The 19,645-nt window shown below is 42.1% G+C and overlaps 1 protein-coding gene and 1 pseudogene across 2 annotated transcripts in view; one reads left to right on the forward strand and one right to left on the reverse strand.

Moving 5' to 3' along the window:
* Positions 1-17,617: 17,617 nt before the first annotated feature.
* Positions 17,618-17,773, reverse strand: LOC115898390 (annotated as a pseudogene).
* A 191-nt stretch (positions 17,774-17,964) lies between these two features.
* The window catches only part of PP2D1 (protein phosphatase 2C like domain containing 1), a 29,478-nt gene continuing 27,797 nt past the window's right edge, over positions 17,965-19,645 (forward strand). For both annotated transcript variants that reach the window (XR_004058122.1, XM_010367606.2), the window contains exon 1: positions 17,965-18,168. Coding sequence is in view for 1 of the 2 variants with exons in the window: in XM_010367606.2 (XP_010365908.1) it covers positions 18,146-18,168 (23 nt within the window). In the remaining variant the exon portion in view is untranslated. The remainder of the gene's footprint in view (positions 18,169-19,645) is intronic.

The following is a 19,645-nucleotide window of genomic DNA, read 5'->3' on the forward strand; positions in this document are numbered from 1 at the left end:
CCCTGATCTCAGATGATCCGCCTGTCTCGGCCTCCCAAAGTGCTGGGATTATCGGCCTGAGCCAGGCACCACTTCCAGCCTTAACTCTCTTTTTAAAGCTGGATCACTTTTACACTCAGGCAAGAGGAATTCTATGCCGGGTCTCATAGTCTAGAGAGCTCCACGTGTCATAAACACTTAAAAAAAAAAAAAAAAAGGTGTGTGAGGCCGGGTGTGGAGGCTCATGCCTATAATCCCAGCAATTTGGGAGGCCTAGGCGGGTGGATCACTGGAGTTCAAGAGTTCAAGACCAGCCTAACCAATATGGAAAAACCCCACCTCTACTAAAAATACAAAAAAAATTAGCTGGGCGTGGTGGTGGGCGCCTGTAATCCCAGCTGCTCAAGGGGCTGAAGCAGGAGAATCCCTTGAGCCTGAGAGGTGGAGGTTGCAGTGAGCTGAGATCATGCCGGGGAGACAGAGCAAGACTGTCAAAAAAAAAAAAAAAAACAAACAAAAGGTGTGTGAGTTGTGAGATGGGGGTGGTGGTGTTAGTGTCTGTTGATATGAGTTCTAGACAGGGCGACCTTGTAAACCTAGACATTCACCCTTCTGCCTAACAATCTTCAAGCCCTGGGGAGACACACTTCCAGCATATCCCTTGCCCTAGATCCTTAAAACAAAAGGCACCCGCATTGGAATGCTGAGAAGTTTTTTGGTGAAAGAGGCATGGCTTTGGAGTGCAGCAAGAATTTGAGTGGCAGGAGTACTTAGGTAAGAGAAAAGACAAATTAATTAGCTTGTCAAATCCTCCTTCTTAGCATGAATGCAAAAGATTCTTGCATAACCAAGTATTGTTTCCCAGAGTGCCAAGCAGCTGATTTTTTTTGCTTCTCTTTGTATTCCAATTCATGGTTCTGAAGATCCTCATGAATTAGCACAGTGTTCACTAACATTGCACAGAGTGGCTGAGAAACATTTCGTAGTATAAATTCATTTTACCTTCACATTTGTATATAGAGAGATCTAAATATTACATATGGGAAACATGACATGGATTTTTTGACAAATAGATGAACATTGAATGCAAAGACTAAACATTCTTAGAAAACAGCCTTCATGGTGGGGCACGGTGGCTCACGCCTGTAATCTCAGCACTTTGGGAGGCTGAGGCAGACGAATCACCTGAGGTCGGGAGTTTGAGACCAGCCTGATTAACATGGAGAAACCCCGTCTCTACTAAAACTACAAAAAAAATTAGCCGGATGTGGTGGAACATGCCTGTAATTCCAGCTACTTGGGAGGCTGAGGCAGGAGAATTGCTTGAACCCAGGAGGCAGAGGTTGTGGTGAGCCAAGATTGTCCCACTGCACTCCAGCCTGGGCAACAAGAGCGAAACTCCTCAAAAACAAAACAAAACAAAACAATACCTTCATTCAAATTTGTAAAAAACTGATAATATGTTCAGCCTTATTTAAATATCTTTGACTAAAAATCTGAGAGTGATTAACCACAACTTCATTTGCCATTTAGTTTTGATAGATCATTTTGAATATTTTAAAAGAGAACTTTATGTGAAAAATAATTTTTAGATTTTTTTACATTTACTGTCATTCATATTTTCTGGATAAAAATACATTTAAAATGTGAACAGTTTGGCTGGGTGTGGTGGCTCACGCCTGTAATCCCAGCATTTTGGGAGGCCGAGGCGGGCAGATCACTTGAGGTCAGGAGTTCAAGACCAGCCTGACCAACATGGTGAAACCCCGTCTCTACTAAAAACACAAAAGTTAGCAGGGCTTGATGGCCTGTGCCTGTAATCCCAGCTACTTGGGAGGCTGAGGCAGGAGAATTGCTCGAACCTGGGAGGTGGAGGTTGCAGTGAACCAAGATCATGCCAGTGCACTCCAGCCTGAGCAACAGAGTGAGACTCCGTCTCAAAAAAAAAAAAAAAAAAAAATTGAACAATTTGACTACAATTATATTTTAAACCATGCACATGTAATAACATTTTAGCCATGTACATATATTAATTTGAATTAAAAATTTAAAAAGGAGGAAAAGAAGGTTCATAAGAAAAAAGTAAGTGCTTAAAACAGTATTTGGCAAATGGTGCATTTTCAGTAAGTATTAGGGGTCCCCTTCTGCCACCCCTACTTTCTCTCTCTTGGTTTTAACCTGACATCAGATTAAACATCATTTCCCTTCCTCTTTCTTTTCCCACTCTCCACCCTCCGAATACAAACATACATATCCTGTTTGAAATTTGGTTGCTTTATGGAAACAATCCTAAAATTTGGAAGATAACAGAGCCAGAAGATTTGACAGGAGACATTAGAGAAACCTAGTTAAGGTCAAATGGAAAAATTAGAAGTTCAGTTCTTCAAGATGAATAACATTTTTTAGTAGAATTCTGACATACAGCATTTGCCAGGCACCTCTTGACCTAGTGAGAAGTAATGGGCACTAAGAAACGCGGGTGGGACCAAAGGAAATTTAACTCATGCCAACAATTTGACTTACAGGTTGGGTTGCCAGCCCCTAGCAAAACCAAATGAAAGCTTCAGGAAGTTAGCACTACTAGCCACATCCGTATATCTTAAAACACACACCTGGAATGTTTTAACAGCTGGAATCCAATTTCTAAGGTGATTCTTGAGAAAGTCAAATTTGATATAGCATTCACCAATAATAAAACAAGAAGAGTTGGCCAGGCGCGGTGGCTCATGTCTGTAATCTCAGCACTTTGAGAGGTTGAGGTGGGTGGATCACGTGAGGTCAGGAGTTCAAGACCGGCCTGGCCAACATGGTGAAACTCTGTCACTACTAAAAATACACAGATTAGCCAGGTGTGGTGATGGGCACCTGTAATCCCAACTACTCTGGAAGCTGAGGCAGGAGTATCGATTGAATCCAGGAGGCGGAGCTTACAGTGAGCTGAGATCACGCCACTGCACTCCCGGGTGACAGAGCAGGACTCCATCTCAAAAACAAACAAACAAAAAAAACCCAAAAATACAAACAACAACAACAACAACAAAAACAAGAAGAGCTAACAGTTTTGGGGAACCTAGTGCATGTTAGCTACTATGATAACCCCTTTTTGCAAAACATGCTATGTAATCCTACCAGGATAGAAAAAGCTATTCTCATTTTATAGATGAGGAACCTGAGGCTCAGAGAAGTTAGATTATTTTCACCAGAGTCTATCCGGCACTTACACTTTGATTTTCAGCCAATAACGATTGTGACTACCATCTGTTTATTTTTTATTTATTTAATTAATTTATTTTTTGAGACAAAGTCTCGCTTTGTTACCCAGGCTGGAGTGCAGTAGCACAATTACAGCTCACTGCAGCCTCGACTTCCCTGGCTCAAGTGATCCTCCCACTTCAGCTGCCTGAGTAGCTTAGACTACAGGCGTGCACCACCATGCTCAGCTAATTTTTTTTTTTTTTTTTTTTTTTGAGACACAGTCTCACTCTGTTGCCCAGGCTGTAGTGCAGTGGTGTGATCTCGGCTCACTGCAACCTCCACTTCCTGGGTTCAAGCGATTCTCCTGCCTCAGCCTCCCAAGTAGCTGGGATTACAGGTGCTCCACTATGCTCGGCTAATTTTTTTGGTACTTTTAGTAGAGACAGGGTTTCACCATGTTGGCCAGGCTGGCCTCAAACTCCTGACCTCAAGTGATCCACCCACCTTGGTCTCCCAAAGTTTTGGGATTATAGGCGTGAGCCACTGCACCCAGCCCCAGCTAATTTTTAAAAAATATTTTTGTATAGACAGGGATCTCACTATGTTGCCCAGGCTGATCTTAAACTTCTGGGCTCAAGCAGTCCTCCCACCTTAGCCTTCCAAAGTGCTGAGATTACAGGCGTGAACCTCCGTGTCCAACTTTTTAAATTTAAATTGACCTTTTTTGTATTTTCATTCACATGATGAGTATTGCAAAATGGCTAACATTTATTGAGAGCCAACTAAGGGCCTGAACATGGGTTGTAACTAATTTAATCTTCACAACAACCCTATATTTGGAAGCATTTAGTGGTTTTATTTGCAATAAAGCACCTTCAGCTGCAGCACCTACAATTACATGTGATAGAACAAAAGTAGTAACAGAGACAGGGTCTCCCCCTATCTCCTGATTTGAAAGCAGAGGGGAAAATGGGCTCTCTTCTGTCACCCTGCTGAGAATCCTATGCTCTGTGCAGAAGATGGTATTTTCTATTCCAGAGCAGCACTCTTCAATACATCTTCCTGTGATAATGGGAATGTTCTCTATTTGCACTATTCAATATGGTAGCTACTAGCCATGTGTGAGTGCGAGAAATGTGGTTGATAAGATTGATAAGCTAAAATTCTAACTAGTTTGAATTTAAATAGCCAATGTGGCTGGTAGCTACCATATTGGACAGCACAGTTCTAAAGGGGATGACTGCTTGGTAGCTGAATTCTTAGCAGAGTCCAAGAGTTTCTAATACTCCACTCTCCTTTCTCTTAGCTATTCTGTTGGCCAGCTTCTGAGGCACGTATCTTCAGACTAAGACCTCACTGCTAAGAACTGAGGATGAGGGAAAAACATGGGAATCTTTCTTACTCCCTCTATTAAAAACTAAATATTTAAGAGCTCAAATGTTTACTTTATTTGTTCATTCATTTGTTTAATAAATATTTATGAAACTTTTACTACATAGCAGGCATATTTACTACAAATCTATGAATTGGCTCTGGGATTAAAAAGGCAAGCAGAATGGGAATGAAGAGATCGACATTGCTTAAATAAACAAGTACATCATTACTAACATTACAAACTTGAACCAGCCGGGTGTGGTGGCTGTAATCCCAACACTTTGGGAGGCTGAGGCAGGCAGATCACTTGAGGTCGGGAGTTCAGACCAGCCCGACGAACATGAAGAAACCCCGTCTCTACTAAAAATACAAAATTAGGCCAGGCGCGGTGGCTCAAGCCTGTAATCCCAGCACTTTGGGAGGCCGAGGCGGGCGGATCACGAGGTCAGGAGATAGAGACCATCCTGGCTAACATGGTGAAACCCCATCTCTACTAAAAAATACAAAAAACTAGCTGGGCGAGGGGGCGGGCGCCTGTAGTCCCAGCTACTCCGGAGGCTGAGGCAGGAGAATGGCGTGAACCTGGGAGGCAGAGCTTGCAGTGAGCTGAGATCCTGCCACTGCACTCCAACCTGGGCGACAGAGTGAGACTCCGTCTCAAAAAAAAAACAAAAACAAAAACAAAATTAGCCGGACGTGGTGGCTCATGCCTGTAATCCCAGCTACTCAGGAGGCTGAGGCGGGAGAATCGCTTGAACCTGGGAAGCAGAGGTTGTGGTGAGCCGAGATCGAGCCATTGCACTCCAGCCTGGGCAACAAGAGCAAAACTCTGTCTCAAAAAAAAAAAAAAAAAAAAAGTCTAGGCTTGGTGGCTCACACCTGTAATACCAACACTTTGGGAGGCCGAGGTGGGCGGATCACCTGAGGTCCAGAGTTCGAGACCAGCCTGATCAACATGGAGAAATCCCGTCTCTACTAAAAGTACAAAATTAGCCAGGCATGGTGGCACGTGTCTGTAATCCCAGCTGCTCAGGAGGCTGAGGCAGGAGAATCGCTTGAACCCAGGAGGCGGAGGTTGCAGTGAGCTGAGATGGTGACATTGCACTCCAGTCTGGGCAATAGAGCAAGACTCTGACTCAAATAAGTAAGTAAATAAATAAATAAAATATGATAAAATAAAATAAAAAACTTGAATCAATGCAAAGCATAAGGAGTTGTGGAGGCATTTGACAAAGTGTGGAGGATTCCTGTGAAGCGTCAAGAAACACTTTTCTGATGATGCTGAAGTTCAACTGTGGAAATGAGGTTTTAAATGAGAAATGAGGAATAAGTTAGAATTAACCGAGTGCCAGTGGGGAGAAAAGCCTTTGAGCAGAGGGAATAGCATGTCCAGTACCGAGGTGGGCAGAGTGTGGATTATGTTTGAGGAATGTTAATGAATGGGAAAGTGGGAAGAGATTAGGCTGAAGAGTCAGGCTTTGGCCAGGCCCTACAGAACTTTGCTCATCATATTAAGACCTTTGACCTTTATTCCAGAAACAGTGGAAAGCTACTGAAAGATTTTAAGCAGAGGAGTGACATGGTTAGAAAATAAACTTTAAAAAAAAAAAAAAGCAAAACTTGGCTTTTTACAAGGGCCTCATTGTTCCCTGTTCCTTCCTTCCTTCCTCCTTTAGCAAGCAGGCAGGTGACTTCCCCAGACACAGGGCTGCAGCTGGCCCCAGAAGCAGTTCCTCAGAACAGATTAGAAGTGCTTGGTCCTGGGCCCAGGGGATGAATGGAGCTAAGCTATGTTCTCTCTTCTAATGCTCTGTGTGTTCTCTCTGTGTGTTTCTGCCATTAAATAAATACTGGGGGTATTTATAAGAACTGTCAGCAAACCACCCACTCTTCCTCTGCTGCAGGCCCAGAAGCCCTCAAACAGTAACAGCCTGTACCAGAATCTCCACGATATCCAAAGAGACAACTCCGAAAGGAATACTAAATATAACTTTCTTCCACACAGTCTGGTGCCTGCTGCCTTGACTTTTACAATCATAGTTGTGGAACATGTAAGAAACTTGAATTTGATGGGCAGTTTCAAGCCAAACAAGGGCTCCCTACTGGAGAGATTGACTTTCATTATTTTCTAATCTGACCACCTTCCCATTAAGCCACATGTATTTGATTGTCCTGCAGTTGGAAGGATGACAAGTCAAATAATTTATTCCGCCAGGCGTGGTGGCTCAAGCTTGTAATCCCAGCACTTTGGGAGGCCGAGACGGGCGGATCACAAGGTCAGGAGATCAAGACCATCCTGGCTAACACGGTGAAACCCTGTCTCTCCTAAAAAATACAAAAAACTAGCCGGGCGAGGTGGCAGGCGCCTGTAGTCCCAGCTACTCGGGAGGCTGAGGCAGAAGAATGGCGTAAACCCGGGAGGTGGAGCTTGCAGTGAGCTGAGATCCGGCTACCGCACCCAAAAAAAAAAAAAAAAAAAGAATTTATTCCAGTGAAAGAAAGGCAAGAACAGAAGAATGAGAATCAGATATTAAGATTTGTGAATGTATTTGAAGTTCAACGCTTTCAAATAATGTGAAAGAAACATCTAAGCAAATGTATCACTGATTGTCCTCTTCTTCCAAAATGAATTGATTTTTACAGCCACTTTGGAAGACAGTTTGGCAGTTTCTGACACATTGTTTGCAGGTCAGCACACCTGGGTTCTGCCATTTATTGCAGCAAAGTTAATTCACTTTCTAGAGCTTTAGGGTCCTTGTCTGTAAAGTAGATTATTAGTGCCTGTGTGTAGGGTTGTTGTATGGTTGAGAGACAATGTGGGTGGAATGCTTAGAAAGAGCGCAGCACATGATCAGCACTGATAGTTATTATCTAGTAGTGCATCTGTGTGTCTGTCTTCCCCGTGACAGGCACTGAGCTCAACAAGCACAGAGGCCTGCTGTTGGCCTGTGTGTCTAGTGCCTACCCCGGTAGGTGCTCAATATATAAAATAATTAATTGAAATAACCATCTTAAAGGAATTCTTCTCTTGCGTTGTTATCCTTCCCAAGATAGTGGTCTGTCTTCTAATTTCCTACAACATTCACTGTTGATGTGTATCTGTTTTAGATATGAATTAGGAGGAAAAATTACTAGATGCACTTCCAGAAAGATATTTTCTTAGAATGTCCTACTGGCCGGGCGCGGTGGCTCAAGCCTGTAATCCCAGCACTTTGGGAGGCCGAGACGGGCGGATCACGAGGTCAGGAGATCGAGAGCCATCCTGGCTAACACGGTGAAACCCCGTCTCTACTAAAAAATACAAAAAAATTAGCTGGGCGAGGTGGCGGGCACCTGTAGTCCCAGCTACTCGGGAGGCTGAGGCAGGAGAATGGCGTGAACCCGGGAGGCGGAGCTTGCAGTGAGCTGAGATCCGGCCACAGCACCAGCACTCCAGCCTGGGCGACAGAGTGAGACTCCGTCTCAAAAAAAAAAAAAAAAAAAAAAAAAAAGAATGTCCTACTTACACACACACGCACAAACACACATACCACTTTAATTAATAAATTTTACTTTTGAGTAGTTTTAGGTTTACAAAAAAATTGAGCAGAAAGTACAGACATTTCCAGTATACCCTTCACTGCCTCCCACCACTTCTTTCCCTTATTAGCATCTTGCATTAGTGTGGTACATTTATTAAAGTTGATGAGCCAATATTGATATATCATTATAACCTAAAGTCCACAGTTGACATTAAAGTTCACTTTTTGTGTTGTACATTCTATGGGTTTTGACAAACGTGTCACAAGTATTCACCATTACGTTATCACACAGAATAATTTTACAGCCCTAAAAATCTCCTGTTCTCCACCTATTCATCCCCTTCTCCTGAACCCCTGGAAACCATTGATCATTTTACTGTCTCCATAGTATTGCCTTTTATAGAATGTCATATAATTGGAATTATATAGTATGTAGCTATTTCCAATTGGCTGGCTTTCTTTCTTTCTTTCTTTCTTTCTTTCTTTCTTTCTTTTTTCTTTCTTTCTCTTCCTTTCTTCTTTTCCTTTCTTCCTTTTTTTTTCTTCAGTCTCACTCTGTCACCCAGGCTGGAGTGCAGTGGCACACTCTTGCTTCACTGCAACCTCTGCCTCCCAGGCTCAAGTGATCCTCCCACCTCAGCCTCCCAAGTAGCTGGGACTATAGGCCCGCACCACCACGCCCAGCTAATTTTTGTATTTTTAGTAGAGACAGGGTTTCGTCATGTTGACCAGACTGATATCGAACTCCTGACCTCAGGTGATCTACCCACCTTAGCCTCCCAAAGTGCTGGGATTACAGGCGTGAGCCACCATGCCCAGCCTCAGTTGGCGTCTTTCACTTAGTGATAGTGATATGCATTTAAGATTCATCCATGTCTTTTGGGGGCTTGACAACTCATTTCTTTCTTTTTCTTTTTTTTTTTTTTTTTTTTTTTGAGACGGAGTCTTGATCTGTCGCCATGCTGGAATGCAGTGGCGTGATCTCAGCTCACTGCAACCTCCACCTCCCGGGTTCAAGCGATTCTTCTACCTCAGCTTCCCAAGTAGCTGGGGTTACAGGCATGCACCATCACGCCCAGCTAATTTTTATATTTTTAGTAAAGATGGGGTTTCACCATGTTGGTCAGGCAGGTCTCGAACTTCTGACCTCAGGTGATCTGACCTCCTCAGTCTCCCAAAGTGCTGGGATTACAGGCCTGAGCCACTGTGCCTGCGTATTTTTATTTTTATTTATTTATTTATTTATTTATTTTTTTTTTATCACTGAGCAACATTCTATTGTATGGATGTACCATAGTTTGTCTGTTTACCTACTGAAGGATGTCTTGACTGCTTCCAAGTTTGGCAATTATGAAGAAAGCTGCTATAAACACTTGTTCGTAGGTTTTAGCGTGAAGATAAATTTTCAACTCATTTGGATAAGTACCAAGAAGTAGCATTGCTAGATCATATGGTTACACTATGTATAGTTTTGTAAAAAACCGCCAAACTGTCTTTCAAAGTAGCCATACCATTTTGCATTCACACCAGTAATGAATGAGAGTTCCTGTTGCTCCACATCCTCACTAGCCTTTGCTATAGCTAGTGTTTTAGATTGGCCATTCTAACAGGTGTGTAGTGGTATCTCTTTGTTTTAGTTTGCAATTCTCTAGTGACATACATTATTAGCATCATTGCATATGCTTATTTGCCATCTGTGTATCTTCTTTTGTGTAGTGTCTATCCAGATTCTATGCCCATTTTAAAATTGAGTTGTGTTTTTTATTGAGTTTTAACAGTTCTTTGTCCTGTATCAGATGTATGTTTTACAAAATATTTTCTCCTAGTCTGTGGCTTGTCTTTTCATTTTCTCTCTCTCTCTTTTTTTTTCATTTTGTTTTCTGAGGCGGGGTCTCACTCTGTCGCCCAGGCTGGAGTGCAGTGGTGCAATCATGGCTCACTGCAGCCTTGACCTCCCAGGCCCAAGCTGTCTTCCCAACCTCAGCCTCTTGAGAAGCTGAGACAACAAGTGTATGTTGCCATGCAAGGCTAATTTTTGTAATTTTATAGAGATGGGAGTCTCACTATGTTCCCCAGACTGGTCTTGAACTTCTGACCTCAAGCCATCTTCCTGCCTTGGACTCCCAAAATGCTGGGATTACAGATGTGAGCCACCATACCTGGCCTGTCAATTTTTCTTCCATGGAACAGTGCCTGGCGCATAGTACATCCTCAATAAAGTGTTGTTGAATGAATCTGAAAAATTCAAAATTTACTTATTCACAGACAGAGGAATTCTACTACAGGGAGTTTATCTAATAGATACATATGCAAATTTTGTTGTTGTTGTTGCAGCAGTGTTTGTAAAAGGCAAATGCTGTTAACAGACTAAATGTCCATCAATAGAGAAAGTATTAGATAACTTTTTGCATACTCACATTGCTAAGTAAAAAAGCAGATGACAGAATAGTCTCAGCTGGATGCCGTAGCACATGCTGGTAGTCCCAGTTACTCAGGAGACTGAGGCGGGAAGATTGCTTGAGCCAAGGAGTTTGAAGCCAGCCTGGGCAACATAGCAAGACCCCATCTCAATTTAAAAAATAAGTTTTTTTTTTAAAAAACTGTTTCTATAGTTTGAGTATATGTGAAATATAATAAAACTGCTTTCTGACCCATATTGGAATGTTTCATGTCTTCCAGTGAGTCTATCTTTGGGTGATGGATTGAGGAAGGAGGAAAAGAACGCTTTCACATCAGAGCCTGACTTTGCTTAGCTTTTTCCACTTTAATAAGAAGCAAGTACATTTTTATGATTTTTTCCTTTTAGATTGGTTTGTTTTTAAATTTTTTTGAAACAGAGTTTCTCTCTTGTTGCCCAGGCTGGAGTGCAAAGGCATGATCTCGACTCACCACAACCTCCACCTCCTGGGTTCAAGAGATTCTCCGCCTCAGCCTCCTGAGTAGCTGGGATTACAGGCATGCGCCACAGTGCCTGACTAATTCTGTTTTTTGTTGTTGTTTTTTTTTTTAGTAGAGATGGGGTTTCTCCATGTGGGTCAGGCTGGTCTCAAACTCCCGACCTGAGGTAATCTGCCCAGCTCAGCTTCCCAAAGTGTTGGGATTACAGGCGTGAGCCACCGCAACTGGCCTAAATTGGTTTATTTTTAAGATTAAAATGTGTAGGCCAGGCACGGTGACCCATGCCTGTAATCCCAGCATTTTCTGAGGCCGAGGCAGGTGGATCACCTGAGGTCAGGAGTTCCAGACAAGGCTGACCAACATAGTGAAACCACGTCTCTACTTAAAAAAAAAAAAAAAAAAAAAACACACACAAATATTAGCCAAGTGTGGTGGCAGGCGCCTGTAATCCCAGCTACTCAGAAGGCTGAGGCAGGAGAATCACTTGAACCTGGGAGGCAGAGTTTGCAGTGAGCCAAGATCGGGCCACTGCACTCCAGCCTGGGCAAAAAGAGTGAAACTCCATCTCAAAAAATAAAATAAAATAAAATAAAATGTGAAGGAAAAACAAACAAACCCACCAACAAAAAATTAGCCTGACACAGTGGCATGTGCCTGTAGTCTCAGCTACTCAGGAGGTTGAAAGTGGGAGGATTGCTTGAGCCCAAGAGATTGAGGCTGCAGTGAGTTGTGATTGTATCACCACACTCCAGCCTTGGCAATGTGAAGGTTTTTATGTAAAAAAGTGAAAAGGGATATGGATTTATTTGAAAATATATTATTTAAGGAAAATAATACATTCTCATATGTATATGTATATGTATATGTAAGCAAAAAGAAGAAAGTACAAATCTCCTACAAAGATAAAACTAGTATTTGTGGTTCAGTAAACATTATTTTAGTTATTTCTTTATGCCCCTATTCAATTTCACATAAATAGGCTCATCATATTTCTTTTTTTCTTTTTTTTTGAGACAGAGTCTTGCTCTGTCACCCAGGCTGGAATGCAGTGGTGCTGTCTCAGCTCACGGCAACTACCGCCTCCCAGGTTCAAGTGATTCTCTCACCTCAGCCTCCGGAGTAGCTGGAATTACAGGCGCACACCACCACACCCAGCTAATTTTTTAGTAGAGACGGGGTTTCACCATGTTGGCCAGGCTGGTCTCAAACTCCTGACCTCGTGATCCACCTGCCTCGGCCTCCCAAAGTGCTGAGATCACAGGTGTGAGCCACCGCGACCAGCCTGGTCTGCTTTTTTTTCATGAAAAAATATCCAGTGGATTTCTTTCTAAATAAATAAATACGTATTATTTGAATAGGCTATGTAATATGCCATTGTATTTTTGACTCATTTAGTCAACCAGCCACTTATTTTTGAGCAATATAAACAATGCTGCCTCCTTCATTTAAAAAACAATAGGCACAAAGTAACTTTTTAAATATATATGTAAAATATAATAACAATACTGTGACGAATAATGTACTGATCATCTAATCAGCACTACTTTGAAGGCCTCAATCACATTTCTTTTCCTGGCCTTTCTGACATAAGTGCTATTTTGGATTTTTGTTTATTATTACTTTTTTTTTTTTAGTGTTTTATCACACTCATTTGCATCCTAAACAACATATTTAGTTTGCAACTTAATGGACTCCCATGTATGGAATCTTCCTCTGTAGGTTCAATGTTGTCAGTTCTTTTGGTCAATATGTATGTACTTCCTGATATTCTTTAATGTTGTGGGTAGTAGGAGTGATTCTTTCCTCTGAGGTATGATATTCTATTGTATAAATAATTCTATTTCCTCTGTGAAATGTCTCTCAAGTCTTCTAACTTTTGGGGAGAAGGGACTATCTGTCTTTCCATTGTTTATTTGCTTGAGTTATTTATATCTTTACATATTTTGGATTTGAATACTTTCTTATTTGTCAATATACATGTTGTAAATATCTTCTCCCTGTGGATGGTTTGCTTTTCCCCCTTTGATGGTAACTTTATATAATATTGAGGTTTTTTGTTTTGTTTTGTTTTGTTTTGTTTTTGTGAGGTAGAGTCTTGCTCTGTCACCCAGGCTGCAGTGCAATGGCGTGATCTCGGCTCATTGCAACCTCTGCCTCCTGGGTTCAAGTGATTCTCCTGTCTCAGCCTCCTGAGTAGCTGGGACTACAGGCACTCGCCACCATACCCAACTAATTTTTGTATTTTTAGTAGAGACAGGGTTTTGCCATGTTGGCCAGGCTGGTCTTGAACTCCTGACCTCAGGTGATCCACCCGCCTCAGCCTCCTAATGTGCTGGGATTACAGGCATCAGCCACTGCGCCCAGCAATACTGAGTTTTCTGATCCAAGGACAAGATGAGTCTTTGCCTTTATTCATATTTTTTTGTTCTTGGTAGAGTTTTACAGCTTTTTTCATATGCATTTTCTTCACTCAAACTTTTTTTGTTTGTTCTTAGTTAAATTATTTTTTATAATATCTAATAGGCTATTTTTACTTTTATATTTTCAAATTAATTGTTTTGGTTTTTGTACATTGATTATGTGATCCTCTACCTTACTGAGTTACTGTATTTCTTTTCCTTATGAAATATTGTTACAGCAAAAAAATTTTTCATTATTATAGATAAATGGTTAAATAATCCATGTTACATCTTTACATATACTATGGAATATAATACAGTGGTTAAAAACAATAGGTAGGTTGATAAGTACTGACTTGAAAAATCCCTATTCCATACTGGTAAGTGAAATAAAACATTTACAGAATAATATTGTAATTATGTTGTGAATTTACTAAAGAAAATACAGAAAACGGCCAGGTGCGGTGGCTCATGCCTATAATCCCAGCACTTCGGGAGGCCGAGGTGGGTGGATCACGAAGTCAGGAGATTGAGACCATCCTGGCTAACACGGTGAAATCCCATCTCTACTAAACAAAATGCAAAAAATTAGCCAGGCGTGGTGGCAGGCGCCTGTAGTCCCAGCTACTCAGAAGGCTGTGCCAGGAGAATAACGTAAACCCGGGAGGCGAAGCTTGCAGTGAGCCGAGATCGCACCACTGCACTCCAGCCTGGGCGACAGAGCAAGACTCCATATCAACAACAACAAAAAAAGAAAATACAGAAAATGAACAAAACTTAATGGAGTCTACAAGTAAGTTCCTATATAAAAATTTTTCAAGCTGTACATTTAAAAATTGAGCAATGGATTTTATGCAAATGATACCTAAATTTAATAATGGATAGCATGTATGTTTTCATGTATATATAAAAATACATAAAACTCAGTCTGGAATAATACACACCCTACTTTTGGCAGCAGTTTCCTCTATTTTTCCTCTGCTTACTTCTGTATTATTTGAATATTTTTAAAAGGAGAATGCATTAATTGGATATCTAATAAATAAAAAATACAACATTTTTATTGAAGTCAATAAAATAAATAATCGATCAATTAATAAAATTAACACACAACAAATACACTTTGGAAGAAAACAAGCTGCTGAGAATCTGCGTAGAGATATACTCATCTTCACTCTTGGGAAGCATCTCAGAACTATGCTTTCTCTATTTTTGCCTTTCTAAAGAGAATTTTACAGTAAGTCACCAGTTAACTTCTGTAAGGGGCCTTTCCACTATCCTTATCACCATCCGGCCTGATAGCTGCATGCGGAAGTGTGATGTGAACACCACAGCCACCCTATGAGATGCCTGACCCCACTCTAGGGAAATGGGGTTTACAGGCACTAGGCACTTGCCTGAAGGAGATGCCTCATTCTCTCCCACACCTACGGTGGCATGGGGATAATGCAGCTGCCATATATATACACAAATATATATATGTTTATATGTGTGTGTATATATTATATACACACACATATATAATATATATAATATACATACACACACACTCATATATATATGTGTGTGTATATATATATTTTTTATGAGATGGGGTCTCACTCTGTCACCCAGGCTGGAGTGCAGTGGCACAATCTTACCTCACTGCAAACCTCTGCCTCCCAGGTTCAAGCCATCTTCCCACCTCAGCCTCCCGAGTAACTTGGACCACAGGCATGCGCCACCACTCCCAGCTAATTTTTGTATTTTTGGTAAAGACATGGTTTTGCCATGTTGCCCAGACTGGTCTCAAACTCCTGAGCTCAAGCAATCTGCCTGCCTCAGCCCCCAAAATTGCTAGGATTACATGCATGAGCCACCGTGCCTGGCCAACTGCTAGATATTAATATGCACTGCCTGTATGCTCAGTGTGATTTTAAAAAGCAATAAATAAGAAAAATTCAGGTTATAATCATCTAATACCAAACTGGCAACAATTTATCTAATGACTACATAATATTGGCATGGGGTGAAGGAGCAGTGCTGACAGATGGAGCTGGAGAAGTTAGCAGACGCCAATAGAGACAGAGCTTTGTCAAACACATTAGGGAGGTTATCCCAAGGACAAGGGCAAGCAAGTAATGGGCCTCAGTCAGGGCATCACCTCCTCTGACTGCTCTAAGGGGAACGCACTGAGAGGCAACAGACTGGAAGTGAATTGAGCAGTTAGGAAATCTGGGCAAGATATTTTCACCTCCTAGAACCATGAGATAGCACTGGGGATGGAGACAAGTGGGTGGGTAGAGGGATATTGAAGAGAGAGATCTGGCTGGGCACAGTGGCTCACGCCTGTAATCCCACGACTTTGGGAGGCCGAGGTGGGCAGATCACCAGAGGTCAGGAGTTCGAGACCAGCCTGGCCAACATGGTGAAATCCTGTCTCTACTAAAAATACAAAATCAGCTTGGTGTGATCGCACACACCTGTAATCCCAGCTACTCAGGAGGCTGAGGCAGGAGGTTGCGGTGAGCTGAGATTGAGCCACTGCACTCTAGCCTGGCAACAGAGTGAGAATCCATCTCAAAATAAATAAATAAATAAAATAAACAGAGAGAGAGAGAGAGAGAGATCTGACAGGTCTTGGTGATCAATTTCATATATCCTGGAAAGGAGGATGGGGTGATGGCGGTCCCTGTATTAGCTAAGGTTCAATCAGTAAAGCAGAACCCTAGGCATTGTGGAAAAAAGGATTTATTGTTAAAATTAGTTTGTGGGAGAAGCTGGTCAACTAAACATCTAGGAAGAGGAGTTGGGGCATCAGGGAAGTCCCCATCCAGTCAGTCTGAGAAGCCAGGGACATCCAGACCAGATGCCCAAACTGGACCATGAAGGAGAAGTTGATAGGGAAGTCTAGAGGAAATGTTTGCTTCTGTGGGCCCACAGACAGGTGCCAGCTAATAGGCCCGGGGCTGCTATTGGTCAGCAAGACCTGGAGCTGGAGGAAAACCTGGAGGTAGAGTAGTGGGGAACAAAGAACAAACAGAAACCTGCTAGGCACTTCAGCATCTGTGGGTGAACTCATTGGATGATGATAGCATTCCAATATAAACCCCTAAGTTTTAAATATTAAGATTCCCTCCTTGGCCAAATTTAACCTGGAACCACACAGGAAAAGGGATTCTCTGAGACGTTCCAGTTAAACTAAGTTGATGATCAAAGAAGTTTCTGGAGGAAAGGTTAGTGAGTTCCATTTTGAACATGTTGACTTTGATACCTCTTCAGGGCGATATCTAGTTGACAGTTGGGCTTGTCCAAACTTCTTCAGCATTCAGGCAACCTGCTGTAGGACTCTTGTTCTAACCCAGCCTTGGGGTGAGGGAGTGGCATGCAGCTGTGGATTAAAGATTTAGGAACTAAAAATATTAGCCAGGAGTGAAGGCTGGGGAAATAATTATAAAAGCCAGTCCAGTCAAGATCTACAACTCTCAGGCAGTTACCTGAGACAGCAAGATGGGGTGGGTAGGATCTACAGAGCAGATAGAGGAGGTGTCGTAGACAGATGGCCCGAGGTGCTGTAACACTGGCTGGGAAGACATCCCATCTATACAGTAAGGATAGTCTCCTAAAATGGCTATTTGAAAGTGCCACAACTTATTAAAAAAACTGATAGTCACTCTTCTTACATTTTCATTTCTACTACATAGGCATAAGACAGTTCATTTATTTATTTTAAAGACAGGATCTTGCTCTGTCAGCCAGGCTGGAGTGGAATGGCACAATCATAGTTGACTGCAGTTGACTGCCTCAAACTCCTGGACTCAAGTGACCCTCCTGCCTCATTCTCCTGAGTAGCTAGCACTACAGGTGTGTGCAACAATGCTCAGCTAATTGTTTTCTTTTTTTTTTTTTCTTTTTTTGTAGCGATGGGGTCTCGATATGTTGCTCAGGCTGGTCTTGAACTCCAGGCCTCAAGAAATCCTCCTGTCTTGGCCTCCCAAAGTGCTGGGATTACAGACGTAAGCCCCTGCATCCAGCAGTAAGACAGTATATATATATTTATATTTATATGTAGAGACAGAAATGAAAGGCCTCACATATTTATTACTGAACCCAGCCAACCAGTGCCTTCATAGCACACACAGAGAGAAAAAATATATTCCCAATAAAACATGTCCAACTATCCAGATAGTGGTAACATTTTCAGCTTTATATGGTAAGGTGGTCTTGACCTTCACACAACATAAATATGTGTGCCATCTCACGTGGAATTCCTTATAGACTCAGCTTGGTTCTTCTCCAATGTCTCCTTTTGAAGTTCTACCTGATTTTATTACCAGTTTTCATCTAAATCCACTGGGGAGTGGGACGATTTTGCTTTTGTTTCTTGGCCAGGGAACGCTTAATCCTGAAAGTTTTGTGAGAAGACATGGTGAGAAGCAGAGTCAAGCACACACCACGATGGCAGAGAAAGGAAGAGAGAGTAAGACAGTATATTTAACAAATGCTCCTTCTTTCAGAAATTCCCAAGTTGACTTCATACAACTTGTAATGTTATTGCTTCATAGTCCTTCTGAATCATAAAGTGAGTTCTGACTGAGGTTCCGGGTGATGTAGTAAACATTCCACACAGGGAGCTCTACCATCAAGTCAGGGGAACGCCCACCACCGCTCTCATCACTATCCCCACTACTTCTGCCACGGCCATCACATTCACCTCTACCTCCACCATCACTACTCAAGTTGGAGAAATAGAGGGAAAGGGGATAAAGGGAGGGCAAAGAAAGGTAATTCCAAAGGAACATGAGCACCAATAATGCTTTAAGGTAAACTTTCTTAAATTTTTTTTGGATAATAAGTATAGCCAATGAATAATGATATCTACAGTATTCTTTTCCTCCACATTCTTAGTTATCAGATGAAACCTTGGCTTCCTGTAAACTATGTACATTGAAGAGTGATATATTCCTCTACCTTATACAAAAGGACTTGCATTCCTCTCTATGCTCTTATTCTGATGTCTTTATAGTTAATTAATTTACATTTATCTATTTATTTATTTATTTATTTATTTATTTTGAGACAGAGTCTCTGTCTCCCAGGCTGTAGTACAATGGCGCAATCTCGGCTCACTGCAAACTCTGCCTCTCGGGTTCAAGTGATTCTCGCACCTCAGCCTCCTGGGTAGCTGGGATTACAGGCGCCTGCCACCATGCCTGGGTAATTCTTGTATTTTTAGTAGAGACAGGGTTTCACTATGATGGCCAGGCTGGTCTCGAATTCCTGACCTCAAGTGATAGGCCCGCCTCAGCCTCCCAAAGTGCTGGGATTATAGGCATGAGCCACCGTGCCCGGCCAGTTTAATTTGTTATTGTGAATGAATGAACATATGAATGATGCAATACATTCTAAGAATGGCCCGTGTGTGATAGAGCTGTATTATGGCTGTCCCTGGCACATGGAACAATGAAGTTCTGATATAAGTAATTGACTTCAGATCAAAACACAGTGTTGCTGTGCCTTATATATTGTCCCAATAGTTCATCAAGCCTCATAAAACTACATCCTTTACATGAATACTACCAAAATATAGCAATTAAAATATTTTTATATATTTTGGCCAAAAGCACTCAAAGGCCTTGACAGACCCAGTTTCTTCCCCTACTTCTCTGCTTACCTGTCCATTTCTTTTGCTGGGTCCTCTTGCTCCTTCTGCCGGCTAAGTGATCATTCCCTTGGATACTGCCTTGGACCCCTTGCTAATAAGTCTCAGCTGTGAGTTTTCCTAGGTCATTTTCTTAGGTCTCATTACACCATTCCTAGCCAGATGAAGGGCTAGGTTCCTGGTTGGGCACAATAATGGGGCTTTATCCTTGGCTTCACCTGACCTGTTTCATTCCTTTATTAATGACCTGGATGAGCATATGGACGGAATTGCAATCTTTTCCCCTCATAGCTTCAAGGGCAGGGTGCATCCTCATCCATCTGTGCATCTCAGCACCTTGCACAGTAGCTGGCCTATTGTAGTTTTTATTTTTTATTTTTATTTATTTATTTATTTTTTGAGACAGAGTTTCGCTCTTGTTGCCCAGGCTGGAGTGCAATGGCGCCATCTCGGCTCACCGTAACCTCCACCCTCTGGGTTCAAGCGATTCTCCTGCCTCAGCCTCCCCAGTAGCTGTGATTACAGTCATGTACCACCACGCCCGGCTAATTTTGTATTTTTTTTAATAGAGATGGGGTTTCTCCATGTCGGTCAGGCTAGTCCCAAACTCCCGACCTCGGGTGATCCACCCGCCTCGG

This window comes from Rhinopithecus roxellana, chromosome 1 (assembly GCF_007565055.1).
Source record: "Rhinopithecus roxellana isolate Shanxi Qingling chromosome 1, ASM756505v1, whole genome shotgun sequence".
In the NCBI taxonomy this organism is placed as follows: domain Eukaryota; kingdom Metazoa; phylum Chordata; class Mammalia; order Primates; family Cercopithecidae; genus Rhinopithecus; species Rhinopithecus roxellana.